We start from the raw sequence: 17251 nt of genomic DNA, 5'->3' as shown, positions 1-17251 counted from the left end.
TTTGAGGATTTTTTGTGGGGAATTTGGGGAGAATTTGGGGGAAATTTTGGGAGGAATTTGGGGGGTTCCAAGGGCGAATTTCAAGAGGAATTTTGGGGATTTTTGGGGGGATTCCAAGGGCGAATTTCGGGAGGGATTTTGGGGGGGTCCCAGAGAGAATTTTAGGGGTTCCCAGGGGGATTTTTGAGGATTTTTTGGGGAGAATTTGGGGAGGATTTTAGGGGGTTCTAAGGGCGAATTTTGGGAGGGATTTTGGGGGTTCCCAGAGGGGATTTTTGAGGATTTTTTTGGGAGGAATTTGGGGGAAATTTTGGGGGGTTCCAAGGGTGAATTTCGGGAGGGATTTTGGGGGTTCCCAGAGGGGATTTTGGGGTGTTTTTGGGGCGTTTTGGGGTCCCACCCTGGCTCTGGAAACGCTTCATGAGCCGCTCAAAGTCCTCCTTGATCTCGCGCATGGCCCAGAGCAGCTCCTGGTAAATTTGCTGGTCTGGGGGGATTTGGGGCAGTTTGGGGCTTTTTGGGGCGTTTATTTTAATTAAATTAATTAAACCCCAATAAAATCCCATTTAAACCTCAGTAAATCCCTAAAAATTACTCAAATTAAAGCCCAATAAAATCCCAATTAAACCCCAATAAAAGCCAAATAAACTCCAATAAATCCCCCAAAAAATGACCTAATTAAACCCCAATAAATCCCTAAATATGACCCAATTAAACCCCAATAAAAACCCAAATAAAAACTCAAATAAATCCCCAAAAATTACCCAAATTAAACCCCAATAAATGGCACAATTAAAGCCCAATAAAAACCCAGTTAAATCCCAATAAAAACTCAATTAAACCCCAATAAAAACCCAAATAAAAACTCAAAGAAGTCCCTAAAAATTACCCAAATAAATCCCAAATAATCCCCGTTTAAACCCAAATAAATCCCCAATTACACCCCAATAAATCACCCAATTAAAGCCCAATAAACCCCAATAAATCCTCAATTAATCCCCAATTAAACCCCAATAAAACCCCAATAAACTCCCAATTAAACCCCAATTAAACTCAAATAAAACCCTAATTAAACCCCAATAAATCCCCAATAAATCCCCAATAAATCACCCAATAAATCACCCAATTAAACCCCAATAAAACCCCAATTAACTCCCAATAAATCACCCAATTAAACCCCAATTTAACCCCAATTTAACCCAAATAAATCCCCAATAAAACCCCAATAAATCACCCAATAAATCACCCAATAAATCCCCAATTAAACCCCAATAAAACCCCAATAAATCCCCAATAAAACCCCAATAAATCACCCAATAAATCCCCAATTAAACACCAATAAAACCCCAATAAATCCCCAATTAAACACCAATAAAACCCCAATAAATCCCCAATAAATCCCCAATTAAACCCCAATTAAACCCCAATAAATCACCCAATTAATCCCCAATTAAACCCCAATTAACCCCGCGATGCCCGGGCGAGTTTTCGGGGCGGATTTTTTGGGGTCCCCCCCCGGTTTCGGGGTCACCTTGGGGCTCCTGGGCCATGACCCTGCTCAGCGTCCGGCGGAAATTGCTGGAGGCTTCCTCCAGGGTGGCCTGGTCTGGGGAGGGGTCCCGGGGGTCGCGGGGGTCACTCGGACCCCCCCGGACCCCCCCCCAAATCCCAAAAACCCCGAAATTCCCCCCAAAAACCCCGAAATTCCCCAAAACCCCCAAAACTCCACCCAAAATCCGCCCCCAAATCCCCTTCCCGGCCCCCCCCCCCCGTCCGGATTTTGGGATGAATTTGGGGAGGGGTCTGGGGGGGGTTGGGGAGGATTTTGGGGAGGTTTTTGGGGGGATTTGGGGAGGTTTTTGGGGAGATTTTTGGGGGGATTTGGGGAGGATTTTGGGGAGATTTTTGGGGGGATTTGGGGAGGATTTTGGGGGAGGTTTTTGGGTGATTCAGGAGGGGATTTTGGGGGGGGGATTTGGGGGATTCAGGAGGGGATTTGGGGGTAATAAATCAGGTTTCGGGTAATGTGGGGAGGGGTCGGCACTGACCGATGACCCCCATGAAGCTGCGCGGGTCCCGGGCAGGATTTGGGCAGGATTTGGGCAGGATTTGGGGGTTTTTAGGTGGATTTTGGGGGGATTTGGGGGTGCCGGGGATCCCCGGGATGGATCGAGGTTTTCAGGGCAGGTTCCGGGTAATTTGGGGAGGGGTCGTCACTGACCGATGACCCCCATGAAGCTGCGCGGGTCCCTGGGGCGGGATTTGGACAGGATTTGAGGAGGTTTTGGGGGGGATTTGGGGGTCCCATAGGGGGTCTGTGATCCCCGGACAGGCAGGGGAGGATCGCAGGGGATTTGGGGAGGGGGTCGTCACTGACCGATGACCCCCATGAAGCTGCGCGGGTCCCTGGGGCAGGATTCGGGGTTATTTGGGGAGGTTTTTGGGGGGATTTGGGCAGGATTTGGGGGTCCCATAGGGGGTCTGGGGTCCCGGGACAGGCAGGGCAGGTTCCGGGTAATTTGGGGAGGGGTCGTCACTGACCGATGACCCCCACGAAGCTGCGCGGGTCCCGGGCAGGATTTGGGCAGGATTTGGGGGTTTTTGGGTGATTCAGGAGGGGTTTTTGGGGGGATTTTTTGGGGATTTTGGGGGGATTTGGGGTCCCGGGGATCCCAGGGATGGGTTGCGGTTTTCAGGGCAGGTTCCGGGTAATTTGGGGAGGGGTCGTCACTGACCGATGACCCCCATGAAGCTGCGCGGGTCCCGGGCAGGATTTGGGCAGGATTTGGGCAGGATTTGGGCAGGATTTGGGGAGGTTTTGGGGGTCCCATAGGGGGTCTGGGGTCCCGGGACAGGCAGGGCAGGTTCCGGGTAATTTGGGGAGGGGTCGTCACTGACCGATGACCCCCATGAAGCTGCGCGGGTCCCGCGGCAGCCGCGCCAGCCCCAGCACCCCCCGCAGCACCAGGGTCCCCAGGCGCCCCCGCGCCGCGGGCTCCGCCGGCAGCGCCCGCTCCAGGAAGGGCCCCAGGAGCTGCCCCAGCGCCGCCCCCGCCGCGGGGTCGCACAGGACGCAGCCCCCGGCGCCCCCCGGCAGCCCCCAGACCCACACGGCCCCGAGCAGCGCCCAGAGCAGCAGCGGCCGCCGCATGGCGACAACGGGAACGGAAAACGGGGAGGGGGGAAAAACGGACGGGGAGGGGGCAACGGACGGGAGGGGCCGGTAACGGCGGGGGGGGGGGGGAAAGGGAGTGGGGGGGCTTGGGGGGGGCTCTTTGAGGGGGTTTTGGGGGGATTTGAGGGGGTTTGGAGAGGATTTGGGGGGGTTTGGGGAGTGTTTGGGGGGGTTTGGGGGCTCTTTGAGAGGGTTTGGGGCGGTTTGGGGGGTCCTGAGGGGGTTTGGAGAGGATTTGGAGGGTCCTGAGGGGATTTGGGCGGGATTTGAGGGGGTTTGGGGGGGATTTGAGGGGGTTTGGGAGGATTTGAGGGAGTTGGGGGGGGATTTGGGGGATTTTGGGGGGTCCTGAGGGGGTTTGGGGGGGATTTGAGGGGGTTTGGGGGGATTTGGGGGGGATTTGAGGGGATTCGGGAGTGTTTGGGGGGATTTTGGGGGTCCTGAGGGGGTTAGGGGGGTTTGAGGGGTCCTGAGGTGGTTTGGGGGCTTTTTGAGGGTGTTTGGGAGGGATTTGAGGGGGATTTGGGGGGGTCCTGAGGGGTTCTGAGGGAGACTGGGGAGGATTTTGGGGAGTTCTTGGGGGGGATGGAGGGGTTTGATGGGATTTTGGGGGGGATTTGAGGGGATTTTGGGGGTCCTGAGGGAGTTTGGGGGGGATTTGAGGGGTCCTGGGGGAGTTTTGGGTCCTGAGGGGGTTTTGTTGGGGGCTTGGTGTCAGTAACGGCCAATATCGGAGATTTTATGGTGAAAATTGAGATTTTTCAGGTGAATATCAGAGATTTTGGGGGTCCAGAGGGGTTTTAGGGGCGGTTTTTGGGCGTTCTGGGGTCGGTAACGGTCGGGGAACCGCCGGTAACGGAGATTTGAGGCAGATAACGGAGATTTTGGGGGTTCCGGGGCCGGTAACGGCCGGGCCCTTTCGGTAACGGAGATTTTGGGGTGAAAATGGAGATTTTTGGGGTGAATAACGGAGATTTGGGGTCAATAACGGAGATTTTGGGGGGAATAACGGAGATTTGAGGCAGATAACGGAGATTTTGGGGGTTCCGGGGCCGGTAACGGCCGGGCCCTTCCGGTAACGCAGATTTTGGGGTGAAACGTTTGATTTGGAGTGATTTGGGGCGTTTTTGTGGGATTTCGGGCGGATTTGTGGGGTTTGGGGGCACGTTTCGGGCGGATTTTGGGGCAATTTCCGAGATTTTTGGGGTCGGTCCCGGCTCCCCCTCACGCCAAGCACCGCCCCCCTCAGCCTCTGATTGGCCGGGAGCTCAGCGGCGCCTCCCGATTGGCTGAGATCGGAGGCGGCGGGGAAGTAGGCGTGACCTCCAGGCGCCGCCGCTTCCGATTGGCCTCCGGGGGTGTCCCGCGGGAGGCGCTGATTGGCTGCGGCTGCGGGAAAGGGGCGGGGCGTGGCTGCCCTCAGGCGGTCACGTGACGCGGGTGTCGCGTGGAGCGCGCGCGGAGCGGCCGCAGGTGGGTGCGGGGAGGGGGTGGGGGGGGAGGGGCAAAGGGGGGGTTTGGGTCACGTGGAGGGGGAGCCGGGATCACGTGACAGCGCCCAGGTAACCCCCCAGGTGTGCCCGGAGCGTGCGGGTGTCACGTGACCCCCCCCCGGTGACCTTGCCGTGACCTCCCCAGGTGTGGCCCAGGTGTGCCCAGGTGTGTCCCCAGGTGTGTCCAGGTGTGCCCAGGTGTGCCCAGGTGTGCTCACCTGCCCGCAGGTGTGGCCATGGCCGCCGCCCGCCTGGGCTGGCCCCGCCCGGGCTCCTCGGTTCTGTTCCTGTGCGATCTCCAGGAGCGGTTCCGCGGCTCCGTCGCCGCCTTCCCGCAGATCGTGGCCGTGGCCGCGCGCCTGCTGCAGGTGGGGGGACGCCAAAACAGCCCCGAAACACCCAAAAACAACCCCAAAATCACCCCCAGAAACATCCCCGAAATACCCCCAAAACCACCCCAAAATACCCCCGAAAACACCCCAAAACTACCCCCAAAATATCACCAGAAACACCCCCAGAATACCCCCAAAACCACCCTTAAAATACCCCCAAAACCACCCTCAAAATATCACAAAAATACCTCAAAAACACCCTAAAAACATCCCCAAAAAAACACCCTAAAAACACCTCAAAAACAACCCCAAAACACTCTAAAACGCCCCAAAATACCAAAAAAATACTCCCAAAATACCCCCAAAAACACCTCAGAAGCACCCCCAGAATACCCCCAAAATACCAAAATAATACCCCAAAAATAGCCCAGAAAAACCCCCAAAACCACCCTCAAAATAACCCAAAAACATCCCCAAAATACCCCCAAAAATCACCCAAAAAAATCTCTCCAAAACCCCCTCAAAAATCACCCGAAACCCCCTCAAAAATCGCCCAAAATTCACCCAAAAATTCACCCAAAAATCACACAAAAATAATGCAAAAAATCACACCAAAAACCCCACAAAAATCACACCAAAAATTCCTCAAAAATACACAATAAACCAGACAAAAATCAGGCAAAAATCACCAAAAAAAAATCATGCAAAAAATCCCTCAAAAATCACGCAAAATGCCCTCAAAAATCATCAAAAAATCACCCAACCCCCTCCCAAAAAATCACCAAAAAAATCACAAAAAAACCCCAAAAAAATCACCAAAAAATCACAGGAACCCCCCAAAAAGTCAGCAAAAAATTGGCCAAAAAATCCCCAAAAAACCACAAAAAACCCCTAAAATATCACCAAAAAAATCACAAACCCCCTTGAAAAATCACCAAAAAATCGCCCAAAAATCCCCCAAAAATCAGCAAAAAATCACCAAAAAAAATCAAAAAAAATAACAAAAAATCGCCCAAAAATCCCCCAAAAAATCACTGAAACCCCCAAAAAAATCACAAAAAACCCCCAAAAAATCACCAAAAAAATTACAAACCCCTCCCAAAAATCAGCAAAAAAATCACAAAAAAAAACCCCAAAAATCCCCCAAAAAATCAGAAAAACCCCCCAAAAAATCACCAAAAAATCGGCCCAAAAATCCTGAAAAAATCACAAAAAAACCCAAAAAAATCACAAAAAAATCGCCTAAAAATCCCCCAAAAATCACAAAAAAATCCCCAAAAAATCCCCAAAACAACCACTGACCCCCCTACCCGTGTTGTCCAGGGCTGCCGCATCCTGGGGGTCCCCGCCTTGGTCACGGAGCAGCGCCCGGACGTGCTGGGCCCCACGGTGCCGGAGCTGGGGGCCCAGGGGCTGCCGCGGGTCCCCAAAACCGCCTTCAGCATGGCCGGGGCGGCCGAGCCCCTCCTGGGGGACCCCGGCCTGCGGCACGTGCTGCTCTGCGGCATCGAGGCGCACGCCTGCGTGCTGGTGAGGGACCAGAGGGGCATTTTGGGGAGAAAAACCCCGAAATTGGGGAGTTTGGGGGCGGTTTGGGGGAGAAAACCCCGAAATTGGGGAGTTTGGGGAGGGTTTGGGGGGTCCTGCAGCACGCGCTGCTCTGCGGCATCGAGGCGCACGCCTGCGTGCTGGTGAGGGGCACAAAAACCCTGAAATTGGGGGAGTTTGGGGGTGGTTTGGGGGAGAAAACCCCGAAATCGGGGAGTTGGGGCAGGTTTGGGGAGAAAACCCCGAAATCGGGGAGTTTTGGGGTCCTATATGGGGGTTTTGGGGAGAAAACCCTGAACTCGGGGAGTTTGGGGGCAGTTTGGGGAGAAAAACCCAAAATTGGGGAGTCTGGGGGAGGTTTGGGGGAGGAAAACCTCGAAACCGGGAGTTTGGGGGGTCCTAGATGGGGGTTTGGGGAGGGAAATCCAAAACTGGGGAGTCTGGGGGAGTTTGGGGGGTCCTAGAATGGGTTCTGGGGAGAAAACCCCGAAATTGGGGAGTTTTGGGGTCCCTGGGGGGATTTGGGGAAGGAAACCCCAAAATTGGGGAGTTTGGGGGGGTCCTAGAATGAGTTCTGGGGAAAAACCCCCAAAATCGGGGAGTTTTGGGGAGGGAACCCCAAAATCGGTGAATTTGGAGGGCCCTAAATGGGAGTTTTTTTGGGGCAGAAAACCCAAATTTGGGCAGATTTCGGGGAGGGTTTTTGGGGCTCCCTGGGGGGAATTTCAGGCCCCCCCAACCTTTGAACCTCCGGAATTTTGGGGGGATCCCCGGGGATGCCCCAAAACCCCCGAAATTCACCCCAAAACGTGGGCGCCCCCCCCGCAGCAAACGGCGCTGGACCTGCTGGAGCGGGGCCTGGACGTGCACGTGGTGGCCGACGCCGTCTCCTCGCGCAGGTTTGGGGCAAAATCCCGCGGGTTTGGGGCTTTTTGGGGCCAAATCCCGCGGGTTTGGGGCTTTCAAGGGGTTTGGGGCAAAATCCCGCGGTTTTGGGGGTTTGGGGCCAATTCCTGATGATTTTGGGGCCAATTCCCGGGATTTTGAGGCCTTTGGGACCCCCAGAGATCTGGAGCGGTTTTTGGGGCCAATTCTGGGGATTTTGGGACCATTCTGGTGATTTTTGGGCCAAATCTGGGGATTTTGGGCCTATGGGGGCTGGGGGAGTTTGGGGGGGATTTTGGGGAGGGGTCCCAGGTGTATTTGGGGGCGGGGTCTCAGGTGTGTTGTGGGCGTGTGGTCCCAGCCAGGTGGAGCGGGCCCTGGGGGCGGAGTTTGGGGCGGGGTTTGGGGGGTCTCAGGTGTATTTGGGGGCGGGGTCTCAGGTGTGTTGTGGGCGTGGTCTCAGGTGTTATTTTGTGGGCGTGGTCCCAGCCAGGTGGGAGCGGGCCCTGGGGGCGTGGTCTGAGGTGTATTTGGGGGCGGGGTCTCAGGTGTTATTTTGGGGGCGTGGTCCCAGCCAGGTGGAGCGGGCCCTGGGGGCGGGGTTTGGGTGGGTCTCAGGTGTATCTGTGGGCGTGGTCTCAGGTGTGTTGTGGGCGTGGTCCCAGCCAGGTGGAGCGGGCCCTGGGGGCGGGGGTCTCAGGTGTGTTGTGGGCGTGGTCTCAGGTGTATTTGTGGCGTGGTCCCAGCCAGGTGGAGCGGGGCCCTGGCCCTGTCCCGCATGCGCGAGGCGCGGCGCTCACCTGAGCACCTGCGAGAGCCTCCTGCTGCTGCTGCTGCGCGACGCCGCCCACCCCCAGTTCCGGCAGGTGAGGGACACGCCCACCCCCCCGGGCCACGCCCACCTCCCCCGGGACACGCCCATCCCGCTCTGGTCACGCCCACGTCCACCCCGGCCATGCCCAACCCGCTCTGGCCACGCCCCCACCCTCACCTGCTGGCCCCGCCCACCTGCAGCCGGACGAGGCCACGCCCACCCGGCCTCGCCCCTGTCAGGCCACGCCCAGCTGGGTGTGAAACTCCGCCCACAAACGCCTTAATTAGACCTTGGTTAATGGGTTAATTAGATAATAATTAGAGTTTATTAATTAGGGGGTGGTTATTCAGGTAATTAGGGCTGATTAGAGGCTGGTTAATTACAGTTAATTAGGGCCTGGTTAATGAGTTAATTAGAGCTGATTAGAGGCTGGTTAATTACAGTCAATTAGGGGCTGATTAATGCGTTAATTAGGGCTGATTAGAGGTTAGTTAATTACAGTTAATTAAGACCTGGGTTAGGGTTAGGGTTAGGGGTTGATTAAGGGGTGTTAATTATCTCGTTAGGGTAATTGGACTCTGGCTGAAGATGTAACGAGGGTTAATTAACTCATTAGGGTTAATTAGATGCTGGCTGAAGGGTTAACGAGGGTTAATTAGCTCATTAGCATTAATTGGACTCTTGCTGGAAGGTTAATGAGGGTTTAACGAGGGTTAATTAGCTCATTAGAGTTAATTAGATCCTGGCTGAAGAGGTAACGAGGGTTAATTAGCTCGTTAGGGTTAATTAGACTCTTGCTGGAGCATTAATGAGGGTTTAATGAGGCTAATTAGACACTGGCTGAAGAGTCATTGAGGCGTAAGGGTTTAATTAGCTCGTTAGGGTTAATTAGACCCTGTCTTAAAGGATAATGAGGATTAATTAGCTCGTTAGGGTTAATTAGTCCCTTGCTGGAGGGTTAATGAGGGTTAATTAGCTCGTTACAGTTAATTAGACTGTGTCTGGAGGAGTAACGAGGGTTAATTAGCTAGAGCTAATTAGATTAATTAATTAAGTAGAGTTAATTAGACCCTTGCTGGAGGGTTAATGAGTGTGAATTAGCTCATTAGGGTTAATTAGCCTCTGGCTGAAAGGTTAATGAGGGTTAATTAGCTCATTAAAGTTAATTAAACTTTTGCTGAAGGGTTAATGAGGATTTAATGAGTGTTAATTAGCTTGTTAGGGTTAATTGGATTTTGTCTGGAGGGTTAATGAGGGTTAATTATTGCGTTATGGTTAATTAGACCCTGTCTGGAGGGTTAACGAGGGTTAATTAGCTCATTAGGGTTAATTAGACTGTGTCTGGAGGAGTAACGAGGGTTAATTAGCTAGATTTAATTAGATTAATTAATTAACTAGAGTTAATTAGACCCTTGCTGGAGGGTTAATGAGGGTTAACGAGTGTTAATTAGCTCATTAGGGTTAATGAGACTCTGGCTGGAGGGTTAACGAGGGTTAATTAGCTCATTAGGTTAATTAAACTCTGGCTGAAGGGTTAACGAGTGTTAATTAGCTCGTTAGGGTTAATCAGATGCTGTCTGGAGGGGGTAACGAGGGTTAATTATCCCTAATTACCCCTAATTAGCGCTAATTGCCCCTGCAGATCCTGCCGCTGATCAAGGAGCCCCCGCCGGACACGGGGCTGATCCTGGGGGGGCCCTGAGAGCCCCAAAATCCCCAAAAATCACCCCAAAAACGGACCCAAAATCCCCAAAAATCACCCCAAAAACGGACCCAAAATCCCAAAAATCACCCCAAAAACGGACCCAAAATCCCCCAAAATCACCCCAAAAACGGACCAAAATCCCCAAAAATCACCCCAAAAATGGACCCAAAATCCCCAAAAATCACCCCAAAAACAGACCCAAAATCCTGCCCGGCCTGGGGCGGGTCTGAGCCCCCAAAATGCCCCAAAATCCCCCAAAATCAACCCAAAAACGGACCCAAAATCCTGCCCGGCCTGGGGCGTGGATGAGCCCCCAAAATCCCCAAAAATCCCCCAAAATGCCCCAAAATCACCCCAAAAATGACCCAAAAATCATCCCCAGCCTGGGGCGTGCATGAGCCCCCAAAATGCCCCAAAATCCCCCAAAATCAACCCAAAAATGAACCCAAAATTCCCCAAAAATGGCCCAAAAATCCTCCTCAGCCTGAGGAGGGTCTGAGCCCCCAAATCCCCTGAAAATTCCCCTAAAATCCCCCCAAATTCACCCCAAAAATGAACCCAAAATCCGGCCCGGCCTGGGGAGGCTCCGAGTTGTCCAAATCCTCCCAAAATCTCCTCAAAACCCCCCAAAACGGCCCCAAAATTCCTCAGAATTAACCCAAAAATCATCCCCAGTTTAGGGCGGGTCTGAGCCCCCAAAATCCCCGAAATTCCCCCAAAATCCCCCCAAAATTTAACCCCCAAATCCTCCTCAGTTTGGGGCGGGTCTGAGCCCCCAAATTCCCCCAAATCGCCCCAAAATGGGGTCAATAAACGCCGCCCCTCCCCCATCGGAGTTTTTGGATTTTATTTTTTGGGGTGGGGTCCCCAAAGTGGGCGGGGTCTGACCGCTTTAGCCCCGCCCCTCGGGCTGCGCCCGCCCCGCCCCTTCCCACGATCGACAGCCGCCTCCCCGCGGCCACGCCCCCACCTCTCCCTTTGATTGACACCGCGGCCCCGCCCCTTCCCCCTTTTCTTAATGAACCCCCCCGTGGGAGTGGGCGCTGGCCACGCCCCCCACGCCCCCATTGGCCGCTCTCAGCCAATCAGCGCCCGCCCCTCGCCCCCCCCCCCCGGCCGCTCCGTCCTGCGGGGGCTTCGCGCCGGCACCGCGACCCCCGAAACCCCCCCCGAAACCCCCCAAAACCCCCCAAAATCCCCCAAAACCCCCCCGGGGGACCCCCCCACAATCCCCGCCACCCCCGGAACCTCCCCGGGACCCCCCAAAATCCGCCCCAGATCCCCCCAAAATTCCCCCAAAAAACCCCCCAGGACCCCCCCAAATTCCCCCCAAATTCCCCGAGCCCCCTCCCCCCCCCCGGACCCCCCGAGTCCCCCCCGGACCCCCCCGGGCCCCTCCCCCACCCCCCGTTCGTGCCCGGTGAGTGACAGCGGCGGCGTGGGGGGAGGGGCGGTTGCCATGGGAACGGGGATGGGACAGATGGGACAGGGGACAGGGGGACGTGGGACAGGGGGACAGGGGGACAGGGGGACAGACAGGGGGACAGAGGGACAGGGGACAGAGGGACAGGGGGACAGACAGGGGGACAGAGGGACAGGGGGACAGGGGGACAGAGGGACAGAGGGACAGAGGGACAGAGGGACAGGGGGACAGGGACAGAGGGACAGAGGGACAGAGGGACAGGGGGACAGAGGGACAGGGGACAGAGGGACAGAGGGACAGAGGGACAGAGGGACAGGGACAGGGGGACAGAGGGACAGAGGGACAGGGGACAGAGGGACAGAGGGACAGAGGGACAGAGGGACAGAGGGACAGGGGGACAGAGGGACAGGGGGACACAAGGGGACAGGGGGACAGGGGACAGGGGGACAGAGGGACAGGGGGACAGAGGGACAGGGGGACAGAGGGACAGAGGGACAGGGGACAGGGGGACAGAGGGACAGGGGGACAGGGGGACAGAGGGACAGGGGACAGAGGGACAGGGGACAGAGGGACAGGGGACAGAGGGACAGAGGGACAGGGGGACAGGGGGACAGGGGGACAGAGGGGACAGAGGGACAGGGGGACAGGGACAGGGGGACAGGGGGACAGGGGGACAGGGGGACAGGGAGGGTGGCAGTGACAGTGGGGGGGGTGACAGTGAGGGTGACATCAGGAGTGTGACAGTGAGTGTGTGACAGGGACAGGAGCGTGGCAGCAGCAATGGCGAGAGTGTGACAGTGAGTGTGACAATGAGGGTGGCACTGTGAGTGTGACAGTGATGGTGTCACCAGCAGTGTGACAGGGAGGGTGTGACAATGAGGATGGCACCAGCAGTGTGACAATGAGGGTGGCACCGTGAGTGTGGCAGCCGTGCCGGGAGTGTGACACCGGGAGTGTGACACCGAGTGTGACAATGAGTGTGACACCGGGCATGTGACAGCGGGCCTGGGAGAGTGGCACTGAGGCTGAGCGTGTGACAACGGCAGCGTGACAATGGCAGTGTGACAATGGCAGTGTGACACCGGGAAATGTGACAATGGGGTGTGACAACCGGGAGTGTGACAAAGAGAGTGGCACCGGGAGTGTGACAATGAGTGTGACAATGGGAGTGTGGCAGCAGGCCTGGGAGTGTGACACCGGGAGTGTGGTGGTGACAATGAGCGTGTGACGTTGGGAGTGTGGGCAGTGACACCGGCAGTGTGACAATGGGTGTGACCCCAGGAGTGTGACAATGAGTGTGGCACCCGCAGTGTGGTGGTGACAATGAGCGTGTGACAATGGGAGTGGCACTGTGAGTGTGACACTGAGAGTGGCACTGGGGAGTGTGACAATGACTGTGACAATGAGTGTGACAGGGAGTGTGACAATGAGTGTGACAAAGAGAGTGGTGCCGGAGTGTGACAATGAGTGTGACACCGGGAGTGTGACAGCAGGCCTGGGAGTGTGACAATGAGTGTGACAATGGCAGTGTGACACTGAGTGTGTGGCAGTGGCGCTGAGTGTGACAGGGACACCGGGGGTGACACCGAGGCCTGGGGGTGACACTGAGTGTGACAATGGGAGTGTGACAGTGGCACTGAGTGTGACAGGGACAGGAGTGTGACACTGATGGCATGAGTGTGACAATGAGTGTGTGACAGTGACCCTGGGTGTGACAGGGACACCGGGGGTGACACTGGGTGTGTGACAATGGCACTGAGTGTGACAGGGATACCAGGGGTGACACCAAGGCCTGGGTGTGACAATGGGAGTGTGACAAGGAGAGTGGCACTGGGAGTGTGACAGTGACACTGGTGTGACACTGAGTGTGACACTGGGGTGTGTGACAGGGACAGGAGTGTGACACTGGCACTGAGTGTGACACTGAGTGTGTGGACCAATGGGAGTGTGACAGTGGCACTGAGTGTGACAGGGACAGGACTGTGACAAGGACACTGGGTGTGACAATGAGCGTGTGACAATGGCACTGAGTGTGACACTGGGTGTGTGACAGGGACAGGAGTGTGACAATGAGCGTGATACTGAGTGTGACACTGAGTGTGTGACAATGGGAGTGTGACAGTGGCACTGGGTGTGACAGGGACCCTGTGTGTGACACTGGGAGTGTGACAGGGACACCGGGGGTGACACCGAGGCCTGGGGGTGACACTGAGTGTGTGACAATGGGAGTGTGACAGGGACACTGAGTGTGACAATGAACGTGACACTGTGTGTGACAATGGGTGTGTGACACTGGGAGTGTGACAATGGCACTGAGTGTGACACTGAGTGTGTGACAATGGAGTGTGACAGTGACACTGGTGTGGCACTGAGTGTGACACTTGAGTGTGACAATGAGTGTGTGACAGTGACCCTGAGTGTGACAGGGACAACCGGGGGTGACACCGAGGCCTGGGGGTGACACTGAGTGTGTGACAGTGGGAGTGTGACAGGGACAGGAGTGTGACACTGATGGCATGAGTGTGACAATGAGCGTGACACTGTGTGTGACACTGGGAGTGTGACAGTGACACTGGTGTGGCACTGAGTGTGACAATGAGTGTATGACAGGGACAGGAGTGTGACAGGGACCCTGAGTGTGACACTGAGTGTGACACTGGGAATGTGACAGTGGCACTGAGTGTGACAGGGACACTGAGTGTGACCCTGGGTGTGTGACAGGGACACCAGGGGTGACAATGAGAGTGTGACACTGGGAGTGTGACCATGGCACTGTGCATGGCACTGAGTGTGACAATGGCACTGGGTGTGACAGGGACACCGGGGGTGACACTGGGGGGGTGACCCCGTTTTTGGGTCACTTTTGGTGGGTTTGGGGGTCGGTTTGGCCTGGGCTGGGATTTGGGTCGGTTTGGGCGGATTTTGGGTCGGTTTGGGGCGGATTTTGGGTCGGTTTGGGCGGATTTTGGGTTGGTTTGGGCGGATTTTGGGTCATTTTGGGCGGATTTTGGGTCGGTTTGGGCGGATTTTGGGTCATTTTGGGCGGATTTTGGGTCATTTGGGCGCGTTTTGGGCGGCTTTGGGTCGTTTCTCGTGGTCTGGGGTTGGTTTTGGTGCGGTTTGGGTTGATTTCGCTGGTTTTGGGTTGTTTTGGGTGGATTTCGGTGGTTTTGGGTTGATTTTGATGGCTTTGGGTTGTTTTGGGTTGATTTTGGTGGTTTTGGGTTGGTTTGGGTTATTTTTCGTGGTTTTGGGTTGATTTCGTTGGTTTTGGGTTATTTTTGCTGGTTTTGGGGTTGTTTTGGGTTGATTTTGGTGGTTTTGGGTTGATTTCGGTGGTTTTGGGTTGATTTCAGTGGTTTTGGGTTATTTTTCGTGGTTTTGGGTGATTTCGGTGTGTTTTGGGTTATTTTTGGTGGGTTTTGGGTTGGTTTGGTTGATTTTGGTGGTTTTGTGTTGATTTTAGTGATTTTGGGTTATTTTTCGTGGTTTTGGGTTGATTTCGGTGCGTTTTGGGTTATTTTTGCTGGTTTTGGGTTATTTTTGCTGGTTTGGGTTGATTTCAGTGGTTTTTGGTTGATTTTGTTGGGTTTGGTTATTTTTGATGGTTTTGTGCTGATTTTGGTGGGTCTGGGTTGTTTTTGGGTTGATTTTGGTGGGTTTGGGTTATTTTTGGTGGTTTTTGATGGGGTAATTTCGGCGGTTTTGGGGTAATTTCGCTGTTTTGGGTTAATTTCGCTGTTTCGGGTTAATTTCGGCGGTTTTGGGTGAATTTCGCCGTTTTTGGGTGAATTTCGCCGTTTCGGGGGTGGGGGAGGGGCGGCGGCGGCGGCTCCGGGAGGGGGTGGGGGAGGGGCGCGGTTGCCGGGCGCGGTTTCCATGGCAACGGGCGATGCTGCCTTGGAGACGGGGAGGGGGAGGGGCGGGAACCGGGGGAGGCCCCGCCCCCATCAGCCCCTCCCCCCCCCTCCCCGCAGGAGCGACGGAGCCCCCGAGACCCCGCCCCCAGCCGGGACCCCCGCCCCAATTAAACTCCGCTAATTATCCCCTAATTAACGTCCTCCCCTAATTATCCTCCCCGTAATTGGGGTCCCCCCCCCTCCCCTAATTATCCCCTAATTAACGTCCCCAATTGGGATCCCCCTCCCCTAATTATACTGCCCTAATTATCCCCTAATTAACGTCGCCAATTGGGATCCCCCTCCCCTAATTATCCCCTAATTATCCCCCCTAATTGGGGTCACCCCCTCCCCTAATTATCCCCTAATTAACGTCCCCAATTGGGGTCTCCCCTCCCCTAATTATCCCCCCTAATTGGGGTCTTCCCCTACCCTAATTATTCCCTAATTATCTCCCCCTAATTGGGGTTACCCCTCCCCTAATTATCCCCTAATTAACGTCCCCAATTGGGGTCTCCCCTCCCCTAATTATCCTCCCTAATTAGGGTCCCATTCCCAATTCCCCCCTCCCCTAATTACCTTCCCCCTCCCCTAATTGGGATCCTCCCTCCCCGAATTATCCCCTAATTAACCCCCCCATTGGAGTCCCCTCCCCTAATTATTGCCGTCTAATTGGGGTCCCCTTTCCCCTAATTATCCCCTAATTATCCCCCCTAATTGGGTTCCCCCCTCCCCCTAATTACCCCCCCAATTCCCCCTCCCCTAATTACGTTAATTACGTTCCCCCCTCCCCTAATTGCCCCCAATTCCCCCCTCCCCTAATTACGTTAATTACGCTCCCCCCTCCCCTAATTGGGGTCCCCCCTCCCCTAATTACCCCCCTAATTATCCCCTCCCCTCATTGCGTTAATTACGCTCCCCCCCTCCCCTAATTGGGGTCCCCCCCTCCCCTAATTACCCCCCTAATTATCCCCTCCCCTCATTGCGTTAATTACGCTCCCCCTCCCCTAATTGGGGTCCCCCTTCCCCTAATCATCCCCTAATTACGTTAATTACGTTAATTACGCTCCCCCTCCCCTAATTGGGGTCCCCGCCCCCCGCCATGCCCCCCCCTCCCCTCCCCCCCCTCCTCCTCCTCACCCTCCTCCTCCTCCCTCGCCCCCTCCCCTCCCCCTCCTCGCTCCTCCCCCTCCCCCCTCCCCCCCCCTCCCCGCCCTCCCCCCCCTCCCCCCTCCCCTCCCCCCCCCGCCGCAGCCACCTCCGCCACTCGGGGGGGGGCGGGGCCGCGGGGGGGGGGTTTCCCCGGGATTCCCCCGCCGCCCATGACGTCAGAGCCGCCCCCCGCCCCCCCGGGCGGGGGGGATCCCCCGGACTCCCCGGAGCTGTGCCACGGCTACTATGACGTCATGGGCCACTACGACGCGGCCTTCAACTGCTCGACGGGCGCGTTCCGCTTCTGCTGCGGCACCTGCAGCCTCCGCTTCTGCTGCGAGCACCGCGGCCGCCGCCTGGAGCAGCGGCGCTGCACAACGCCCGCAGCCCGCCCTGGGCCCGCACCGCGCCGCCCGCGCCCTCCGCGCCCGCCCCGGGCCGGCCCCGGCCCGGAGACCCCCGCGGGGTGGCGGCGCTGGCGGCGGGGGGCGCGGGCGGCGTCCCCTACGTGGTGTGCGGGGGTCCTGAGCGTGGCGCTGGCCGTGGCCGTGGGCGCCAGGGCGGCCTGGGGCAGGGGGAACCGAGCAGGGGGGCACCGAGAGCCGGGCGGGGACAGATCCAGGTGAGGGGACCTGAGGGGACATTGGGGACCCGGATAGGGACAGGGCGCCAGGGCGGGCTGGGGCAGGGGGAACCGAGCAGGGGGGCACCGAGAGCCGGGAGGGGACAGATCCAGGTGAGGGGACATTGGGGACATTGGGGATATGGGGGACATTGGGGGTTATTGGGGGACATTGGGGGACATTGGGGACATTGGGGGACATT

The 17251-nt window shown here is 56.2% G+C and overlaps 3 protein-coding genes and 1 long non-coding RNA gene across 7 annotated transcripts; 3 read left to right on the top strand and 1 right to left on the bottom strand.

Moving 5' to 3' along the window:
• Positions 1-227: 227 nt before the first annotated feature.
• Positions 228-3216, bottom strand: LOC139586748 (izumo sperm-egg fusion protein 1-like). Its single transcript, XM_071420347.1, has 3 exons — positions 2899-3216; positions 1532-1606; positions 228-487 (listed from the first exon to the last, which is right to left on the bottom strand). The coding sequence occupies exons 1-3, from the start codon at positions 3149-3151 to the stop codon at positions 228-230; spliced, it is 588 nt and encodes a 195-aa protein (XP_071276448.1). The 5' UTR covers positions 3152-3216.
• Positions 3217-3866: 650 nt separating this feature from the next.
• Positions 3867-10782, top strand: ISOC2 (isochorismatase domain containing 2). The gene is given in 8 exon segments (XM_071420335.1): positions 3867-4648; positions 4825-5036; positions 6324-6530; positions 7377-7447; positions 7795-7803; positions 8190-8223; positions 8225-8299; positions 9890-10782. Coding segments are annotated over 7 exon segments (588 nt in total). The 5' UTR covers positions 3867-4648; positions 4825-4904; the 3' UTR covers positions 9950-10782.
• Positions 10783-12037: 1255 nt separating this feature from the next.
• Positions 12038-13886, top strand: LOC139586738 (uncharacterized). 4 transcript variants are annotated; one of them, XR_011677944.1, is made up of 5 exons: positions 12038-12465; positions 12507-12543; positions 12613-12757; positions 12832-13737; positions 13794-13886. It is a non-coding gene; the product is annotated as an uncharacterized lncRNA (long non-coding RNA). The 4 variants fall into 4 exon arrangements; XR_011677945.1 differs by having other exon boundaries at positions 12507-12577; positions 12613-12718; positions 12819-13737; XR_011677943.1 differs by having other exon boundaries at positions 12613-13737.
• A 2183-nt stretch (positions 13887-16069) lies between these two features.
• Positions 16070-17200, top strand: LOC139586736 (protein shisa-7-like). The gene has a single exon (XM_071420334.1). The coding sequence runs from the start codon at positions 16597-16599 to the stop codon at positions 17050-17052; it is 456 nt and encodes a 151-aa protein (XP_071276435.1). The 5' UTR covers positions 16070-16596; the 3' UTR covers positions 17053-17200.
• Positions 17201-17251: the final 51 nt, after the last annotated feature.

This window comes from Agelaius tricolor, unplaced genomic scaffold, assembly GCF_023055355.1.
Source record: "Agelaius tricolor isolate 1412-34295 unplaced genomic scaffold, bAgeTri1.0.p SCAF_136, whole genome shotgun sequence".
NCBI lineage: Eukaryota > Metazoa > Chordata > Aves > Passeriformes > Icteridae > Agelaius > Agelaius tricolor.
The sequence above is the reverse complement of the archived record's forward strand: the minus strand, read 5'-3'. Positions and strand labels throughout refer to the sequence as shown.